This window comes from Taudactylus pleione, unplaced genomic scaffold (assembly GCF_031769625.1).
Source record: "Taudactylus pleione unplaced genomic scaffold, aTauple2 ptg000251l, whole genome shotgun sequence".
In the NCBI taxonomy this organism is placed as follows: domain Eukaryota; kingdom Metazoa; phylum Chordata; class Amphibia; order Anura; family Myobatrachidae; genus Taudactylus; species Taudactylus pleione.
This window is the reverse complement of record NW_028284653.1, coordinates 2,665,501-2,685,474: the sequence shown is the minus strand read 5'-3', so window position 1 is coordinate 2,685,474 and position 19,974 is coordinate 2,665,501. Positions and strand designations below refer to the sequence as shown.

General features: G+C 40.6%; 1 protein-coding gene across 10 annotated transcripts in view; it reads left to right on the top strand.

Annotated features, from left to right (window-relative positions):
- Window positions 1-19,974, top strand: part of KIF21A (kinesin family member 21A) — a 172,540-nt gene that overhangs the window by 89,530 nt on the left and 63,036 nt on the right. For 6 of the 10 annotated variants that reach the window (XM_088480186.1, XM_088480185.1, XM_088480187.1 and 3 more), the window contains exons 10-13: window positions 3,328-3,391; window positions 5,618-5,821; window positions 14,618-14,656; window positions 17,897-17,978. In XM_088480186.1, coding sequence (XP_088336312.1) covers window positions 3,328-3,391; window positions 5,618-5,821; window positions 14,618-14,656; window positions 17,897-17,978 — 389 coding nt within the window. The remainder of the gene's footprint in view (window positions 1-3,327; window positions 3,392-5,617; window positions 5,822-14,617; window positions 14,657-17,896; window positions 17,979-19,974) is intronic. The other 4 variants (XM_088480188.1, XM_088480184.1, XM_088480183.1 and 1 more) reach the window with 1 other exon arrangement.

The following is a 19,974-nucleotide window of genomic DNA, read 5'->3' as shown; positions in this document are numbered from 1 at the left end:
ATACTATTTGATTTATAACACTATGAGGGTATTTTCGGTATTGGTGAATAATATTTCTCTATTCTTGATTAATAAATATTTCAGCCTGTAATATGGAGAAGACCTTGGAGTCTGTTAATGTGCTTTTTTTTTTAAAATTATTTTTGTAAAGGCAATGCATGTTGTGCAAATTTAGTTTCCTTCCCGCCTTCATCAATGAGGTTCTTGAGGTCCAAAAAATTAAAATGTTCTTTCTACATTTGATAATATTTGAGATTGTAACCTACTATTTAGAAGGGAATTGGTACAGTAGGGGTAAACCACTGAAACTGCTGTGCTGATGATCGTTCAGAGTACAACAGTCATTCTTTCACAATTTAAAAACAATGAATCAGTTGTCCTATGCAAAATAACATTAATATCATAAAATACATTTTAGATATCTTTTAATACATAATTGGCTGCACTATGGGAAACAAATACCTTCACTTGGAAAGCAGTATAAGGAGACATTTGTAATAAAATAGAACACAATAAATATGACATTTATATAATTGTGTATCCTTTTTAATTCTGGTGTTATCCTCTATGATAAACCGAACAATAATGTTCACAAATACACTGGATGTGCCAATCTGATAGTAATGTGATCTAGGAAACCTGCATTTGTCATTTTAATTTCTTTGTATACAATACACTTTTCTTAGTTTTTTTTTCAAAACTATAGATTATATGTCAGAATCGTATGATGAATAGATTTTGACATAAAACGGTTTAAACTATTAATGACCTTAGTTGGGATTTTGGAGTTGCTGTATGTGTGTAGATGAGAGACTCGCAGGGCATGATTCGCACATATGGGGTGATTCAGCATCGACAGAATTGCAAAGCTGCATGCAGACAGCTTTGCAATTCCGTACTTACAAAAATGCAAATGCAGCAGGAGGGGTACGACTGTGTATGTGCACAAGTTTGCATGTGACAAGCAACATAATTAAAAGGAAATTTCCCAGGATAGAAAGGGCCTCTCTAATGAAAGAAAAGTCTGTATGCCATGTCACATAATTGTATTACTATGCTTATTTTATAGTGATAAATGTTAAAAAGAGATTCGAGATCTCAATCACTATATATCAAGAAAGCAAACAAACCCTGGCACAATAATGGAGCAACAGAAAACAGCGTTCCTTAATACCCAAAACAAACATTAGACATAATAGCCAGGGCTCCCAGAAGCTGTAATGCAAATGTCAAAGGACCTTACTAACAGCATGGTCAGTAGAAAAGTTGATGCATATATAGACACTGACAGATACATTGGCCGAACAATTTATTGATCGGCCAATATAACTGGTGCCCGTCGGCCAGTGGGGATCGGAATAAATGACTGCTGGACCTAAGGCCGGCGATTCAAATCCCGACGCTGGAAGACTGGCACCAATGAAAATCCCGATCGGTAAGTACACTAACTATACCTAACCCTTTCTCTCTCCCCTAACCCTAACCCTCCCTTAGGGGTGCCTAACTCAAACCCCCCCTTAGTGCCTATCCCTCACTCCCCCCCCCCTTGTGCCTATCCCTAACCCCCCCCCGTAAGTGCCTAAACCCCCCGTCCCAGCAGCCTAAACCTAACCCTCCAGGGGAGGTGCCTAACCCTAACCTCCCCTCGGGGGTGCCTAACCATAACCCCTCCCCCCCTTTCCCAAGCCTAACCCTAACTTTCCCAGGGGGGTGTCTAACCTGAAGTCCCCGCCTGGAGCCCCTAACCAAACCCTCACCCCTCCGCGGTTGTCCGTTTCACCTTTGTTCGGCATGTCGGGCTGCCGGCGTAAGGATAGTGATAGGCGTCGGGATTTCGACACCTATCATTTCTCCCCTGTGGGATTGCAGAGTCGGCGGTCGGAATTCCAACCGTCTGCTTCCTGACTGCATACCGGACAGTGTGTACCAGCGATATGTCTGTGAACGATGTCGTTCACAGACATATCGCGTTGGCTGTGCTGCACAGCAGAATGATAGATATATCTGCAGACATATCTGTCCATTGGCAAGTGTGTATAGGTGGTTTGCCGACCGCCCGTACACATGCAGCCGCGGGGAGAGAGGCGGATCCGCACCCCTGGCCAGCGGGACCCGCAGCTGCCTGGTAGATGATGGTTGTTCCAAATATATGAACGACCATCATCTACAAATATATTTACAGATCATTCGATCTGCAGATATATCTGCTAGGTGTGTACCCACCTTAACCCTTGTCGTATATTGCATTGTAGGCTACGCAATGTAAAGCCGTGTAGTTATGATTTCTAGAGGCAACCTGACTAATAAAGCTGCATAGACACACAACGATGTTGGTAACAAACGATATTAGTGAACGATTTTCGTTCATATTTTCTCTTGAAATTACTGAATGATTTTCACGAACTATTTTTTAATAATGCATACAGTGAAATGGAAATCGTTCATTGTTTATCGTTCATTCTGTACAATATGAACAATTTTCTGAACGAAAATCGTTTGTTGTACAGTCAGAATGGACGATGAACTACAAACGTGAACGCATACTTAGAGAATTTTTTTGTAAACAGACAAGAGATCTGTGAACAGAAGAACAAAAAGGGAGAAAAACCCTTTTTGGTGGCACATCTTGTAATGAATATAACAATATTAAAAATTAACTTTTAATAGATATTCTATGAGATAATTTTTTATCTTTATCTATTAAAAGTTAATTTTTAATATTGTTATATTCATTACAAGATGTGCCCCCAAAAAGGGTTTTTCTCCCTTTTTGTTCTTCTGTTCACAGATCTCTTGTCTATTTACAAAAAACTTCTCTAAGTATACATTTGTACTGCTGCTAACCCAGGGGAGCACCACTAACTCGCTAACATTCATTAATTCTTTAGTTCATATTATACTGTTGGTTTTGTGATTTTAATTTTGATTTTGGATCAAATATCTATATATCTAAATTGAGGTCCTGTTGCAGGATGTTTTCTTGTTTTTGTACAAACGTGAACGCGCATGAACGTTTATCGTATATCTTTCACCTTAAAAAGATGAACGATTTTGCAAACGATTTAACGATAGCGACGTCGTTGTCGTTAAATCTGTAAAAAATTGTTGTGTTCGCACCTTGAAATGATAAAAGAATAAAATGTTCTACATTTTTTAAACTTACTTTTCACCGTGACTTGCTGTTGTCTGTTGATAAAGTGATTTATGTTGTCTGAAAAAAAAAAATATTTTGTGCTTCATATATCCTTACTAAAAGACTGAATATATTTTAAAGTAAAAGACAATCAAATATTTACTATATTTAAAAATGTAACATTTATTTTGCAGGTGATGGTAATGAAGAAATAAGCAATATGGTTCACAACTATATAAAAGAAATTGAAGATCTCCGGTAAGAGATAATATACCAAAATAGAACCGTTAGAAAAACTGACATTTTTGGAGAAATAGAATGTACTAAACTAAACATACCCATTACGGCGTGTACAAGACCTTTTCACAACTTTACACAGACTGTATAACTGCCTCACAGCACTGAGGTTGTGGGTTCAATTCCCACTACAGCTCTAACTGTGTGGAGTTTGTATATTCTCCCTGTGCTTGTGTGGGTTTCCTCCAGGTGCTCCAGTTTCCTCCCACACTCCAAAAATATACTGGTAGGTTAATTGGCTCCTGAGAAAAATAACCCTAGTGCGTATATGTGTCAGCATGTGGTAGGGTTATGGATTGTAAGCTCCATTTGGGCAGAGACTGATGAATGGCCAAATATTCTCTGTATAAATAACTGGTAATAAATAAATATAGCAAATAAAGCTACTCAATTGGTTGCTTAATTGTATCACCTTCTGGCTTTACAGAGGTACTACAGCTTCAAAACTGCTCCTTTCAGGGCCTGATGTAGAGTTGTACAGTATGCTTAGTCGGAAACGTCTCAAGATGCGTCTTCTGCAGGAGTAGCATATCTAGTTTACGCCAGATGATGTGGCTTTACTTTGATTAGTCATATTAGTACTTTAGTGAAGTGTTGTGTCTGGGCATTGTCATTAATAAAGTTAAGTTACCATGTAAAATACCATTCCATCCGAAAGTAAATGTACATATATATGCTGTTTTCCCCTTTATTGTCATGGGAAAATAATTTCCTGCCGCGAAATGCATGCAAATATTAAATAATTCAAATAGACTGCAAGCAGCCATGCTAATAATTTATATACTGTAGGATGTATCAATATGCCAATTAAAAGCAACTGCTGATTATTTGTGCGTATTTTGAACCAGAAATTGAGCACTCGCAAGAGAAATGAATACTGATGGTGAACATGTTTGTTTTGTGGCCTAAATGTCCTGTGCTGGGCCTATACATGCACTCCGCCTCCCTCTCATGTTCCTCCTTTCTTAGTATATAGAGTCATAAGTGCAAAATGTGCTTGAATCTGCATACTCTTGAAAGCATATTTCCAACTATTCACTGAGACCGTGGCACACTTACTGCACATTCACTGAGACCATGGACAATCACACTTACTGCACATTCACTGACACCATGGACAATCACACTTACTGCACATTCACTGACACCATGGACAATCACACTTACTGCACATTCACTGAGACCATGGACAATCACACTTACTGCACATTCACTGACACCATGGACAATCACACTTACTGCACATTCACTGACACCATGGACAATCACACTTACTGCACATTCACTGACACCATGGACAATCACACTTACTGCACATTCACTGACACCATGGACAATCACACTTACTGCACATTCACTGACACCATGGACAATCACACTTACTGCACATTCACTGACACCATGGACAATCACACTTACTGCACATTCACTGACACCATGGACAATCACACTTACTGCACATTCACTGACACCATGGACAATCACACTTACTGCACATTCACTGACACCATGGACAATCACACTTACTGCACATTCACTGACACCATGGACAATCACACTTACTGCACATTCACTGACACCATGGACAATCACACTTACTGCACATTCACTGACACCATGGACAATCACACTTACTGCACATTCACTGACACCATGGACAATCACACTTACTGCACATTCACTGACACCATGGACAATCACACTTACTGCACATTCACTGACACCATGGACAATCACACTTACTGCACATTCACTGACACCATGGACAATCACACTTACTGCACATTCACTGACACCATGGACAATCACACTTACTGCACATTCACTGACACCATGGACAATCACACTTACTGCACATTCACTGACACCATGGACAATCACACTTACTGCACATTCACTGACACCATGGACAATCACACTTACTGCACATTCACTGACACCATGGACAATCACACTTACTGCACATTCACTGACACCATGGACAATCACACTTACTGCACATTCACTGAGATCATAGACAATCACACTAACTGCATTTTCACTGAGATCTTGGGGCACACATTTTTAAGTGTTTAAGCTATAGTGATTATTGTAAGGTTAAAATGTATTTTAGTTGCATTGTAAAATGCTATTTTATTTAAAGATACAAGTATGTAACCTGGTATTATTCCTGGTTTTTCTTATTAGTGCAAAATTGTTAGAAAGTGAAGCTGTAAATGGAAATCTTCGAAGGAGTCTATCGAGCGCTTCATCACGAGCGTCTTATCTTTCTGGCCATTCTCCATTCCCTAACTCCTTAGTATCAGCTGAGAAAGGGACAACAGAAATCATAGATATGGCAAAAAAAGACTTGGAAAAATTAAAAAAGAAGGAAAAAAAGAAAAAGAAGAGGTAATATTTATTTCTTGTACAGTTTTGCTTATAATTTTGTGCTCTCACAGGCTGTTCTCTCTTTTAATTGCACATTTTTCTTTTCATTCAGTATCCTTTAACTTTTTAAAGTTATGTTTGTTTTGATTGTATAAGATTGTTTTATAAATCAAGCTCTTCATTTGATCATTATTTGATTATTGCATTGCACTGTGTACTAAAATAATGGTGCATACACACGGTCAGATTTTTCTTCAGATCTGCACGATAACGATTTAAAAAATCGTTCAATCGTTCATATCTGAAAGAAAAATCTCACATGTGTGCAACGATGAACGATGCACATTCTCGTTTGTCAGATAACGATATCTGACATCTGATGTGTTTGCAGTCAGTTTTGGACGATTTCCATTCATTTTAATACAGTAAAAAATCGTTCAATCGTTTGCAAATCGTTCATCTGACATATCTGACCGTGTGTATGCACCATAACAAATGTCTCGCATGACTCAAAATGCATGGTTTGTCACTTTGTAGAAATCTGCAATGTATTTAGCAAAAAAAACAAACTAGATACATTATATTCTTTTCTACACAGCGACAGACAGCATGAGTGTTGGGATGCTGTCCATTTTTGTTCTTTTTCTCTCCATCTGTAAGACAAAAACCTCAGCAAACCTGGTGCAAAGTGTAACTGGTAGCCACTCTGACTGTTCTCTGGAAATTCTGAAAATCATACTGGTTTGTTCACCCCTCCCTGTGATCCAGTCACTTGGTGTCCAAGCCAAATAACCAGATCTGTAGCATTTGGCCCTTCACCTTCATTTCCAAATACTACATAACTGGCTCCACTTATGTGTGTGGCCAACGTAAGTTACAATTTAGCAGGTAAACTGTAATGCTGCATACACACGTAAAGATTTTCTGTCCAACCATCCAACTAGTTGATTGGTTGGAATGAAAATCGGGTAAGGTATGGGAGTAACTGATGATCAGCAATTTGCTCCTAAATGCCAGAAAACAGATGAAAATGGTCGTTCAGACAAGTTTGTTAAATGTTTGATCCAAAAACAATTGTTCAAACAACAGTTTTTGTTAATTTTCCGGCGTTTGGGAGCAAATTGCTGATTGTCATTTGCTTTCCTACCTTACCAGATTTTCATTCCAATCAATCAACTAGTTGGGTGGTTGGACAGCAAATCTTTACGTGTGTATGCAGCTTTACTCTCCACAGTCTCTCATTCCCAATATTATGCTCTTTAACTATCACACACAATTCTCAGGTATTCTTAGTCATCATCTGTAATATCAGACATTTAATTTTACCATATTATTTCCCCAATAAGTCATATTTATTTTCTTCCATATTCACTAATTACTTATATCCACCCACACCCCACAGGCACAATTTTAGTATACTATCTAGGACAGTAAGACACTTCAGAGGGTACAGACGGGGGCATCTAACCTTTAAAAATGCCACACATTACTCTTAAGCTGGGTACACACTATACAATATATCGTTCTGATGCGGATTGTACCGATCTATCAAACACACCATCCAGTGTGTATATCCGATCCATTGTTAATGACTGTCGTTCATCGCATCGTCCCGTCTACAGTGAAGAACATGCAATGTAATGACACATCGCACCCTCGTACACCGGATTGAGTAGTGTGTATGGCAGCGCACAATGTATCATTATATCACATTGCACTATCGCTGGGTTACACATCGTATAGTGTGTACCCAGCTTTAACCTCAGTAAAAAAGTTAAATATTACTATCAATCAATGAAAAGACACCTATCTGTAATAAGAGATCGGCTGCGATATAGACAAGTATTACAAACTACAACAAACAAATATGACAACAAAGTAGGAAGGAGCTAGGGACTGCAAGTGAAGGCTTGGAGGGCACTATTCAGCCCCGGGGCCTCCTGTTGCCCATCACTGACCTAGGATAATAACCCTGTTGGTGCTATCATTACAATCCAAATAGATCTGCTGTCATGAGAAAACTGTGGTGATCTGGTGTGATAATAGCTTAACAACCAATGTGACTTTTATTGTATGCTATCTATACCCCACGCCACCAGTGCTTAAATCAAGGTGGTTGTGGGTTTTTTCAGATTTTTTATGTTTTTTTACTGTGTCCATATCACTTTCTACCCATATTTTCTTTTAATATGAAGAAAATCTATACATTTAAAATATAAATGTTATTAGCAAATTCAAATTACACAAACACTAAAGTGTAAACTGTTCAATACAACTACAGTTTACAGGTTTCTTCCATTAAACATATGCTTAAGTAAGGAAGTTCCAGTCCAGAAAGTGATCTAATAAATGTCTAGTGATCAAAGTAAAGTGCTTAGGGAAGATTTTGGGTGAGCCGTAGGCTATTATAACAGTCAGTTACAGTGTAGCGGTCTTCTTTTATTTCTGCTTACACCTCGTCGGATTATGAACAGAAATTGATGAAGAAACCTTTTTTTAAGATTTGGTATCAGAGCACTAGGAGGATTGGGATTCAGACTCTTGGACTTGCTGTTGTGACTGGAATGTTCGCAAACCTAAATGGCTGCATAATACTACTAGTCATACAAACTAGAATCAGGAGCTAACTATCATGACTGATAGGAGATGGCAAAAGCAATGTAATGCTGCACAGATACATGTAGCAAGAGTTTGCAGATACACTGGTATATTTAATAAAGAGGGAGTTTATAGAAGTGGAGATGTTGCCCATAGCAACCAATCAGATTATACTTATCATTTATCTAGCACCTTCAAGAAGATAATAGCTGGAATCTGATTGGCTGCTGTGGGCAACACCTCCACTTCTATAATCCCGCACTTTAGTAAATATACCCCACAAGGTCCTTTGAGTAGGGGACAGGATACAAGAACAAAATACAGGTTTGCGTCAGACAAGGTAGCAGGAATCTACGTAGTACTGAAGAAGGGGGTTAGTTGAAATCCTGGCTGTTGGGATGCTGGCGCTTAGAATGCCAGCACTGGAATGTTGATTCCAGTCAGTATTTGGGTTAGATCAGTGGTTCCCAAACTGTGTGCCGTGGCACCCTGGGGTGCCTCGGGACAGTTGCAGGGGTGCCTCAGTTTGGTGGTCCAGCACCAAATCAAATTATTTATGGTCAATCTAAGGTACATATGTGGACAAACTGAAGAGCAGACCTGTCCCCTACCACATAACTGACCCTAAGGATGACAGGTCAGCTCAATTTACTTCACTTTACTACTTCACTACATTTTTTCTGAATATCTCGATAACAAACCTTTGGCTTAGGGGTGCCGTGAAAACAATGCTGATGCACTAGGGCGCCGTGATTCAAAAAAGTTTGGGAACCACTAGGTTAGGGGTTAAGGTTAGGCACTAAGAGGAGGGTTAGGCACTAAGGAAAGGGTTGGTGTTAGGCACTATGGGAGAGGGTTAGGTTAAGCCACTTGGGGAGGTTAGGTTTAGGTTATGGGGAGGGAGGCTTAGTGGTATCGTTGGGAAACTTACCGTCAGGTATCTGTATTTTATCCCTGTCAGGATGCTGGCGTTTGTATACTGACCGCTGACCTCCCATACCCAACACCTAAAGAAGATATCAGGATAGCACAGTACAGGTATAACTGGATAGCACGGTAAAATATAGGGAATGACAGTGCAGCAGTGATGTGCGGTAAGGTGAGGCAGAGCCTTTCCTGTCATACTTAGGCATACTCCAAAGTTCTGACTATAATAATTATAAGAAAAAAATAAAAATATTATAAATATCTTCTTTGTATTATTCTAACAATTTTTATTCAAAACTCTGAAGTAAAAAGTGTATGGCAGGTAAGGCACTTCCTCCCCTGTCTACCTTTTCCACACATCCCTGATCAAAACTCACCAAATTACCAGCACTATATTCTGCTGCACCTTTGTATAATGCCCACATGAAACCTCAGGTTCATATATGTAATCTGTAAATCTGGCTCTGATAATAGCCAATGCCTCCCAAGCCATTTACCTCACCGCATGTCACTGCAGTGCAGGTTCAGCAGGATTGCCCATCAGGACAACTGGATTGCACAGTGCAGGTTTAGCAGGATATCAGGATTCCACAGTGCAGGTTTAGCAAAATTGCCTAGCAGAATATCAGGGTTGCACAACAGGTCAACAGAATTGCATAGTGCAGGTTAGCCCAGCAGGATATTAATATTGTACAGTGCAGGTTTAGCAGGGATCACAGAATTACACAACAGGATTCACAATGAAGCATACAGGAGCCAGGAGCCAAAGTACTGAGGCCTCTAGGAAAGAAGTTGTACTGGCAATTTATTACCAGGCCAGAGGGATTAAATAGGGCACCCTTGCGCGTATTGTCCTTGTCGGGCATGTGGTCGGGTCCTACCTTCTCAGGACTGGCCAGATGTCTGAGTAGGATTAAACTATCTGGTGCAGCAGGTGCGTTGCACCACGGATTAAGGGGCTCAGACCCTGAGCTCAACTGTTTAGAGAACCGTTGGACTGGCCCAGGGCAGGGACTATGGTCGACCCCACTGCCTTGAGGGACCTGGGGCTGACCTTTTAGTAGCCAATGCTATTCATTCCCCAGCCTGCAGCTTCCCCCTGTCTCTCCCTACGTTCACGGCTCCTCAGTGAGGGCAGCGTTGCTACTAGGAGTGGGTCACACTGCTGCTAGATGTCGCTGGCATGTTGCACACTATTCTGGCGCTGAGGAAGTGCAAGTGTGAACGTGACCAGGGGGGTGTGTGTTTGTGACTGTCCCCATGTTTGGGGCTGCAGTGTAGGGGCACTGTGTGGCCCATGGGTGTGGGGGCATTGCGAGGGCCCTTCTAAGGGAAGGGGAAAGTTTCCTAGTAGGACTGAAGGGCAGGTCCATTTCCACTGAATTCAAGATTAGTTGTGTAGCAGCAAACCAGGCTCCACTAGCTGTTATCCTCTGTCTCTCCCTGTCACCCTCTGCCTCCTACTGTCATCCGCTGCCTCCCCCTGTCACCCACGGCCTCCTGCTGTCGTCCACTGCCTCTCCCTGTCACCCTCTGCCTCTGTCCATGGGACTGAAAGCATATTTTTGCCTCTCCTGTCACAATCTGCCACTCACTGCCTCACACCGCCACTCACTTCCTCTGTCCATGGGACTGAAAGCCTATTTTTGTGACTTCACTCCTACATGGCGGCGTCCATATACCCGGCGTTATGGGAACCACCAGGGAGGATGCCATGCCCGCAACCGGAAACAGAAGCTGCACAGGTGTGGATGACAGGAGTCTGGAGAGCAGTAGGGCACACTGCCGGGCCTGATAATGGGGACCAGGGAGCCAGCGTGTAACATGGTGATTGACTGCAAATATGCTAATTACATAGCTGTCGGCACATAAGCCACATAAACCCACAAGCTGTGAGATTCCAACGGCTAATTGATTGCACTCCATAGTCTGAAAACAATGTGTCTACTAAAATGGAAAGTAATCTTAACAAGGACTAAAAAGATTCTAGGAAAATATTTTTTATGAATCAGTGTAAAATGATTGTGCATGTCAATGCTACAGATGTGTTCTTTTGCATCTTTGCCGCTATTGCGGCAAATCGCGCCACGCACAGCACAAGTCTCGTACTCGCAAGCGGGTACGCACGCTGGGTTCGCACTCGCGACTCATAGGATTATATGGTGCACGGCATTGCGCAGCTTGGCGCACGCACCCGCGGCTAATCACATATCGCGATACATGCACACGTTTGTAGTGCGATCGCCAAAGATGCAAGAGGACACATCTGTAATGGTCCACTCTGTTTTAAAGTGGCAAGAGTGTACGGTATTCTTAGAATTATATACTGTACTTTAGGAATAGTGTCTGACTAATGCACATGTAATAGCAGCTCTGTAGCATTTTAAGATCTATTTAGAACTATTCTTTGGTAAAATGTTATTTGTAAGTGTAGTATTTCAGATGTTCTAAGTTTGGAAAAATAGGTACTACAAGATAGCTTGTACCTATCAATTTGATAATGTAGTAATTAAGAATTACCATATATGGTTAGAGGTTTAGCAAATTAACAAATTACTAGTTAAGGTAGTCTGTAATGAGAAAAAAAAACTCAGTAAAAGCTATCAAACTTTATTAATGATCTTTTCTTGTAAATGTAAGTCTACTGTGTGGTTACCGAAGTACTCTAGAGCAATGGAGCTCCTTCTGTAAAAATTGCCTGCATATTATACGAGTCACTAACAGCTAAGAGTATTAGATATAGGTGAGTTAGTTCTTACCAGTAATATACAGTATGAGTAAATATTACAAATAGAATAAATGTAGGTGTTTATTATGTGTGGTGTTGGAATAGCTACATAAATATGGTAAAGGAGAGGTGTTAGGAATCCACGCAACTAGCAGACAGTCAATAGCACAAGCAGAAGTAGTAGCTAACAGTACTGTTTATTGAAAAACACACACACCACACACAATATATGATTATTAACTACTTGTTTGTCATGGTCACATGGGATGCAACCATGCCTGGATGGGCTTTTCCCTGACACGGTCTCATCTGATCTGGTGTCAGAGGAGCCTGCCGATGGCTGCTGAAGCTAGTCTTCTAGCAGTATCCAGTCCTGATTCAGAGATGTACGCTAACCTTATGGTTAGCGCACATCTCCGATGTTTGGGTGTCTGTACTTGGGCTGGGTCCTGTGATCTCACATACAGTTACTCCAAGCCTCTGCCTGATTGAGCCTTTGGCTCTGATGACAAAGACTGTGTAATGGTTAGCACTATTACCTCACCACACTGCGATCATGGGTAAGATTCCCGCTACAGCCCTAACTGTGTTGTAGTTTGTATGCAGGAATTTTGCTGTATTCTGGGCGATGGTTCTCCCATGCACAGGGTAATGGGCAGTTGCGCTAGGGGACCTTGTGTGTATAGGACCCGATGACGCACAGGCACCTAGGGGGCTGCATCCACCTGGGCGGGGGATTTCAGCAGGTCGGTGTACTCCGTAGTGTGGCTGGTGGCACTTCACATAGAGACCAATTTCAGGCTTGGGTATTCCATCATAACTAGCACAGGCTTCTTTCCCTCTATAGGATTACGTTCCCAGCCAAGGCATGTCCCACTCTGGCTCAGTGCTTTGCAGCGCGCGACGCCATGATTTAAATCAGGTTCCGTGTGCGTTTTTTCACGAATCCTCTGCTGTGCGCACAGATATAGGGTGGTCTTTGAGGCGTCTTCCTCCATCCAGGGCTCCATTAGACGTTTCGCATGCGCAGGATCTTACGAGGCTTGCTCTATCCCAAAGGGTGAGGGCATACTGTCATTTTCGATTCATTGCTTACTATGCGCCACTCTCTAGGCAGTTTGGATATGGATTCCCAAGCGGCGGCTGTGGGTCTGTCCAAGCACTGGCGACGGAAAGTCACTTCTTTGCCTTCGGCGGATCTCTCCGGTCTCCTCAGGGAGGCTTAGGAAACGCCAGATTCAGAGGGCTCCGTTCCTCGCACAATAGCTTCCAGTGGATTAAGTATTCAAGTGGAAGCACCTCACACGGTAGTAGTAGTTTAGATCACCATATGCCTTTCCTGTGCAGGGCTCAGCGTCTGGTAGGGATCCACTAACGACTTTGAAGGGTTGTCTCCGGTCTGTTTTGATAGGTTCTAGGGTTGTTATCCGGCCTTGGCGAGTCTCAACATGGGTGGCATAAGCTATGGTCATTTGGTGACTTATTCGTCGAGGGGCTTCACAGTGATCACCCTCGGAGTCCCTACTGAATTCGCTGCAGGCTCTGTGTGGGAGGCTAGGCAAAATGTGCCACAGGTAGCTTCTGGGTTTCCGCTATGGCTGGTTTGGCTTGAAGGGCCCTTTGGCTCTGTACTTTGCATACGCATTCACTACCGAGTATTCCTTACTCTATCTTTGGTTTGGTAAGGGCATTCTCTTTTGGCCAAAACTGGATAATCCCCACTGGTTGGGAAAGCACTTTTCTGACCATGGCCATCCAACGGCTGAATCTGCATTTCCAAGTTTTCGCTCCTGCTTCGAGGTGGCGCACCCTTGGAAGGTCAGTCTGATACAAGCCAAATCTACCTCGGCAGGGGTTCGATTTCCAAGGGCATATCTCTCTCTCTCTCTCATTATGCTGAATGGGGTTGCTGCAATGCTGCTAAATTTGTAAATGATTTTTGAGGAAGTTAAATTAATAGTGAGGTTGTATGGTGGTCATGAAAATGCTCTCCATATACTGTAGTATGGTCGGTCCAAAAATGCTCTCAGTATTGTATGGTGGTCACAAAGATGGTGTCAGTATTTATTGATTGACTGTAAAACAAAAATAGTATGGCGTTAACAAAAATGCTCTCAGTATTGAATGACTGTCACAAAAGTGTTAATATTTTTTTTTTTTTATATATTTTTTTGTTATAGTGTTATTTTAATAAATTCTATTGGTAACAAATCTAAAAATAAATCTAATAATATTTCAAGAAGCCCAGTTTTATGTGTAGTGGAGTGGAGGGTACTGGGGGGGAGCAGGGGCGGTATTGTTTAGCTTTGCCTATGGCATCTAGAAACCTTGCATCGGCCCTACCTAGAAACATATACATTACAATAGCCTTTGTGGTCTCATATTACAGTGAAATTTGAATTCCAAATATAAACAATGCATTGCTTTTATTCCTATTGCTGTAGACATTTTATATTCTATATGTTGAAGGCAGCAAGTTTGTGCATCCTTTTTACCTTACAACTTTCATTGTTTGTCTGCCCTTCATTGGTGTGGCTGCCTATTCTGTACTTCTGCTTTTGAAGGCTACTGCAGCTTCAAGAAAACAATCAAGAAGAAAGAAGGTTGGAATACTCACCTTTATCTCTGTTTGTTTTTTGTTTTAAGTTATCCCTGTCACCTGTTTCAAAAGAGAAAATCTATTAACCCAATGAAATTCTATATTATTCCAGCTACATTTTATGCATCAAAGTGTTACATTTGATTGTTGTATTGTCAGCATGGACAGTACCAGTCCAAATTTGTATGTATCCGCTCTACTCACAAATCCTGTATATATAGTATTGATGTTATAGCGGGATCAATAGCAGTTTTCTGCATTGGATCCGTGCACCTCACCTGGAGACAACAAAATGGCTACCTCCAGTGTTTGCAAGTGATAGATACATTTTAACAGATTACAGGGAATCTTGAAAATGTTTTGCTGGCAACTTGGTATTTTCTAGAAACAAAATAAAGCTGCTAATTGCCATTGAAACAGACACTTGAAATTCATAAAAGGAAAAGCTGGATTTTCTACACCGAATGGGTGATCTATGCATTGAGAGTATGATCCAAACACACTTACCAAAGCCTCTTTTGCATAGAATATAACACTAACATTTTAAATAAGCAAGATCAATTTATTTATTAAGTTGCAATGCATTAGGTGCTGATGTTGGGTGGTGGTACCTGGTAACACATTACATACAGTATCATCAGGTGCATGTTCAGTGGCGGCTTAAAAATTAACTTGGTACCTCTAGCAATGGGCTTTCCTCAATCACTTATGTTTTGTGAACAGACCACATTCTCATAAATAGTTAATTGGGAAAATGGCAGCACTCTAAAAAGTAAATTTCATAGACTTAGCTGTGTCATTTGGATGCAGGTTACAATCATCTGACTCATCTTCCTGTAGTAATAATTTTGTCACTGGCGCAAGTTGCCCTACTTATAATCTGCCACTAGATATGCTAAACCAAAACATCAAGTCTTAATGCAGTGCTTATGCACTCTTTACTAAGCAGTTCTTCTCTTATTTGCAATCATCTCTCATTCATTCATTAATGGTACATAAAATAAATATAACTTCTAACATTTTTCATGCCATTGTGACACTTGGGTGTGGATTAAGGGCCTGATTCAGAGCCGCTCGTAAGCGGCCGCTCCGAGCGATGTTTGCCCAACTGCGCATGCGTACGGATCGTAATACGCATGCGCGAACCAGTCAGTGCGGCCGAAAATCGTTTGTATGCTAAATAGCAAATGCCTGCTAATATGAGTGACAGGAGGAGGCGTATGTGGGTGGTAACAGGGGAAGGTGCTTGAAAACGTGGAGTGGAAATCAGAACGCAGGCGTGCTTAAAGGTCAAAACGGGCATTTTAAGGGTGTGCATAATTAATACTGGAGCGTCATTGACCACGTCACTGGGTTATTTTATAGCCAGAACTGCTCGCAAATTTGTGGTAGCAAACACCAGCCACAAGAATAGCGAGCAGTTCATACGCTGTTCGATGTACTCGATTAATCTAATAAATAGCCGACATGACGTATGGTGCGAGCAGCCAGGGGGCGTCTTTTTCAAAATTACAACCGCAAGTTTTGTTCGCTCGTTCAGACATAGAGGCGTCAACAGACCGCAAAGAGCGAACAGTTCATTTGAATAGCCACCCCTTTTTGTTGAACGAACGACCGCAAATAGCGACCGGCTCTGAATCAGGCCTTAAGAGAGAGACAGTAAAAAGGTCGACAGTGTCTAGATAGACACCAGATGGTAGACAGTCAATAGGTTGACGGGGACAAAAGGTCCACACACTAAAGGTAGACATGTAAGAAGGTCGATAGGTACAAATGGTTGACAGGGTCAAAAGGTTGACACAAAAATGGTCGACATTTTTTTTTTCTAGTCCTAATCTTCACCATAACCCTCCCCTTAGTGCCTAAAGCTGGGTACACACTGACAGATATATTGGCCGGTCAATTGATCGCATTGGCTGTGCTGCACAGCCGATGGACAGATATATCTGTAGAAATATCTGTCCATTGTCATGTGTGTACGGGTGGTCTGCAGACTGCCCAAACACATGCAGCGGCAGCTGTGGGCGGACCCGACCCCCGGCTAGCTGGGCCCACGGCTGCCTGGAAGATGATGGTCATTCAGTGTGTATGAAGGACCATCATCTACAGATATATCTGCTAGGTATGTACCAACCTTAACCCTAACTCTCCCTCCTGGTGCCTAACCCTCCGGTAAGTGCCTAACTCTAACTCTCCCTCCTGGTGTTAACTCTAGCCATCGGGATAAGTGCCTAACCATAGTGGTAAGTGCCTAACCGTATTGGTAAGTGCCTAACCCTAACCCTCTGGTAAGTGCCTAACCCTAAACCTAACCCACAAAAAAATCATGGGACCATTTTTGTGTCAACCTTTTGACCCTGGCGACCATTTGCACCTGTCTACCTTCTTGGATGTTGACATTTAGTGTGTCGACCTTTTGTCCCAGTCGACCTATTGACTGTCTACCATCTGGTGTCTATCTAGACATTGTCGACCTTTCTACTGCCTATCTATAGTCCGGAACCCGTGACATTTTGCCAAAAGTGTTACTGTATTCAGATCATGGGTATACAATTGGCTGTAATTATTCTGGATAAATATGTTAAACTGCTTTTACAATAGTATTCCGTTGGATGATGTTATGCAGATACCAGCATTCACTACATTTTGCACGTATGATGGGTCACTAGTAAAGTTCCATTACTTAGGAACACGTGGTTAGTTGCATCTTTACCCTAAAGCTTTAGTGTACTTCCTTCATGACAATAGAGTAGCACAAAACTAACAATATTGCTAGTAGTACAATGAAGGGTTCCTTGGGTATTTAGAGTTCCCATGATAAAAGCATTCAGATTACAAAGTATATTCATGAAAGCTGTATTGCTGGAAAGTTTAGTAAGTGTTTCCAATATCCTAGTAGGTCCCATTATCCCATTTATAAGAATTACTAAATGCATGTAATTCACATGGGATCTAATTTACAGCATTGGCCTCTTCCGGTAAAACTGTGAATCACACTAGTGGCTGTTTGTCCCAGTGAAATTGTCTCTTGTATCTGCAGTGCATCAAAAAGAAAAAAAACCTGATTGCAAAGTGCAAATAGAAGCAAATAAAGTTGAACTAGAATTCCATGTGCATAGTAAATAGACACAATACTGTTACTGTAGCATGGTGTACAGGAAAATAGCAATAGAAAATGTTTAACCTTAATTATATTCCTGTACCAGTTTTCATTAGTAAATATCAAATTCTTTTCTTGTTTTAGTGTTGTGAAAGATGAAAACACAGACAATGAAAAGTATGAAGAAAGAGGGTTTACAGGAAGAGAAACCAATGAATTGGATATTGTAAGTATTACAGAAGTTATTTTACTTGTAGAAAAGGGAATTTGACTTTCTGTATTTGCACCCATGCAGCAACGTTGATAAAGATCTATAAAGGAGGTGGTAACACCTTCCATATTTTATAGGATCTACCTCCTCCTAACTACTACTTTTACAATGACTATAAATAACACACTACACACACACAATATGTATGCCAACTAAAGGTGTGTCACATTGGCATAAAGTAACAGCGGCTCTTCGAAGTGATACACAGCTGCTCTCTGGATGCTGTTCTGTTCAGAGCTGTGTTGTATCCAGCGGCACCGAATATAACTGCTAAAGATATAGAATTAGGCTCCCAAGAGAAACCAAAATATTTAGTTGCGGAATGGAATGTAGAAGTCAGTAATATTAAGTTGTGTAAAGCTGGAAATCCCTTTACGTCTGAGAATCTTGTGATTGATTAGATTTTGAAAGAATACTAAAATTAAAAAATGTAACTTATAAAATAATTAAACATATTTTGCTTATTAATCCACAGTTGGTTTGATTTTCCAATTTATAAAGACTATTTACTTTTTAAACATGTACAGGTGCATCTTATGTTATTCTTCTGACACATTTTCAATGTTAAGAGAGGTTTGGGATATTGAATTTAATCGCATATAACTATTTTGCCAAAGTACATAATATTGGCAAATTAAGTAATATTTCCTAAGCAATTAGGAAGTACCTCTCACATGTCATTCTATTGCATATCTCAAGTTTATTTTATATTTTCTTTACCCCGGCCCCCCTTAAATTAATTTACGGTAGCATCATTATATTTGCTTTTACTTTTGTTTTTTGCTGACCAAATCTTTTTAGATGCACCATATGCCATGTAATCTAACTGGTATAGGTTCTGACCTACTGTACCCTGCACACATGTACACTTGTGGATGATTTAAGTAGAAATGGACTCAGAAAGGAGAGCAGGTTTTCCTTATTTTGTGTGTCTGTAATTATGTGTGTGTATATAGACATACAGTATAGTGTTCATTCTAGCACCCTGCACCTGTCACAACCTGTGCAGGTGCTCTTTCCTGCCTGGGGTGTCGCTCTCTGCTCTGGTGCTTCTAGCGCACTCAGCTGAGAGAGAGAGATCTATATGTGTATGTATGTATATACATATGTATATATATGTATGTATATGTGTTTTTATTTATTTATACACACACATATATGTATAGCATATTAGTTTCCTCTGTAATCCGCTTTAAAAAAGGTCCACAATAAGAAATCATATCAGTTAAGCTATTTAATAGGGAAATATTCAGTCAATAAAACAAACATGCTGCATTTCATTGTGTGCATTAAAGCCCTTGCATTAATACTATAGGAATTATAGTATTACAGTTGGTAACAAACACAATAATGAAATTAAGGGCGGATATCATCAAACAGTCATAGGTGAGAGGACCCAGCTCACAAGTTTACAATCTATGTGAAAACAGTAGTTTGTTATATGAAGCTAAGTAACAGTAACGATTTCACTCACTTTGATTTTCTCAGCAAAGAAGCAATCTTGAGAAAATCAGATTTCCAGTGATTTATCATTCCTATCTGAATTATTATCTGTCATAAAAGTTTATCGCAAAGTTGATGTTTTTAAATGAACTATTGGCAGAATTGTCAGATGATCAGAAATACATATACACTTTAAAATGTGCACGAAATTAGTTTAATATTTTTCATCAAATATCGTGCAGCAGGTTAGATCCAGTTATCCGATCTGACTGCTTTTGGTACAGTAATCGGCCCTGAGTGTTACGGTTACACCATGACTGATTGGCCCAGTTATTGCATAATGTGTACCTAGCTGCTCATATGGTGCAGCTAGAATAGTTATCAATGGTTCATACTCTACTGGGCTAAGTTTTTGAATACATAATCATAATAATGGCATTGATCAAAGAATAGATATAGGGTTGATATGATCACTACATAATTATATGAATGGCCCATACTGAAAGTT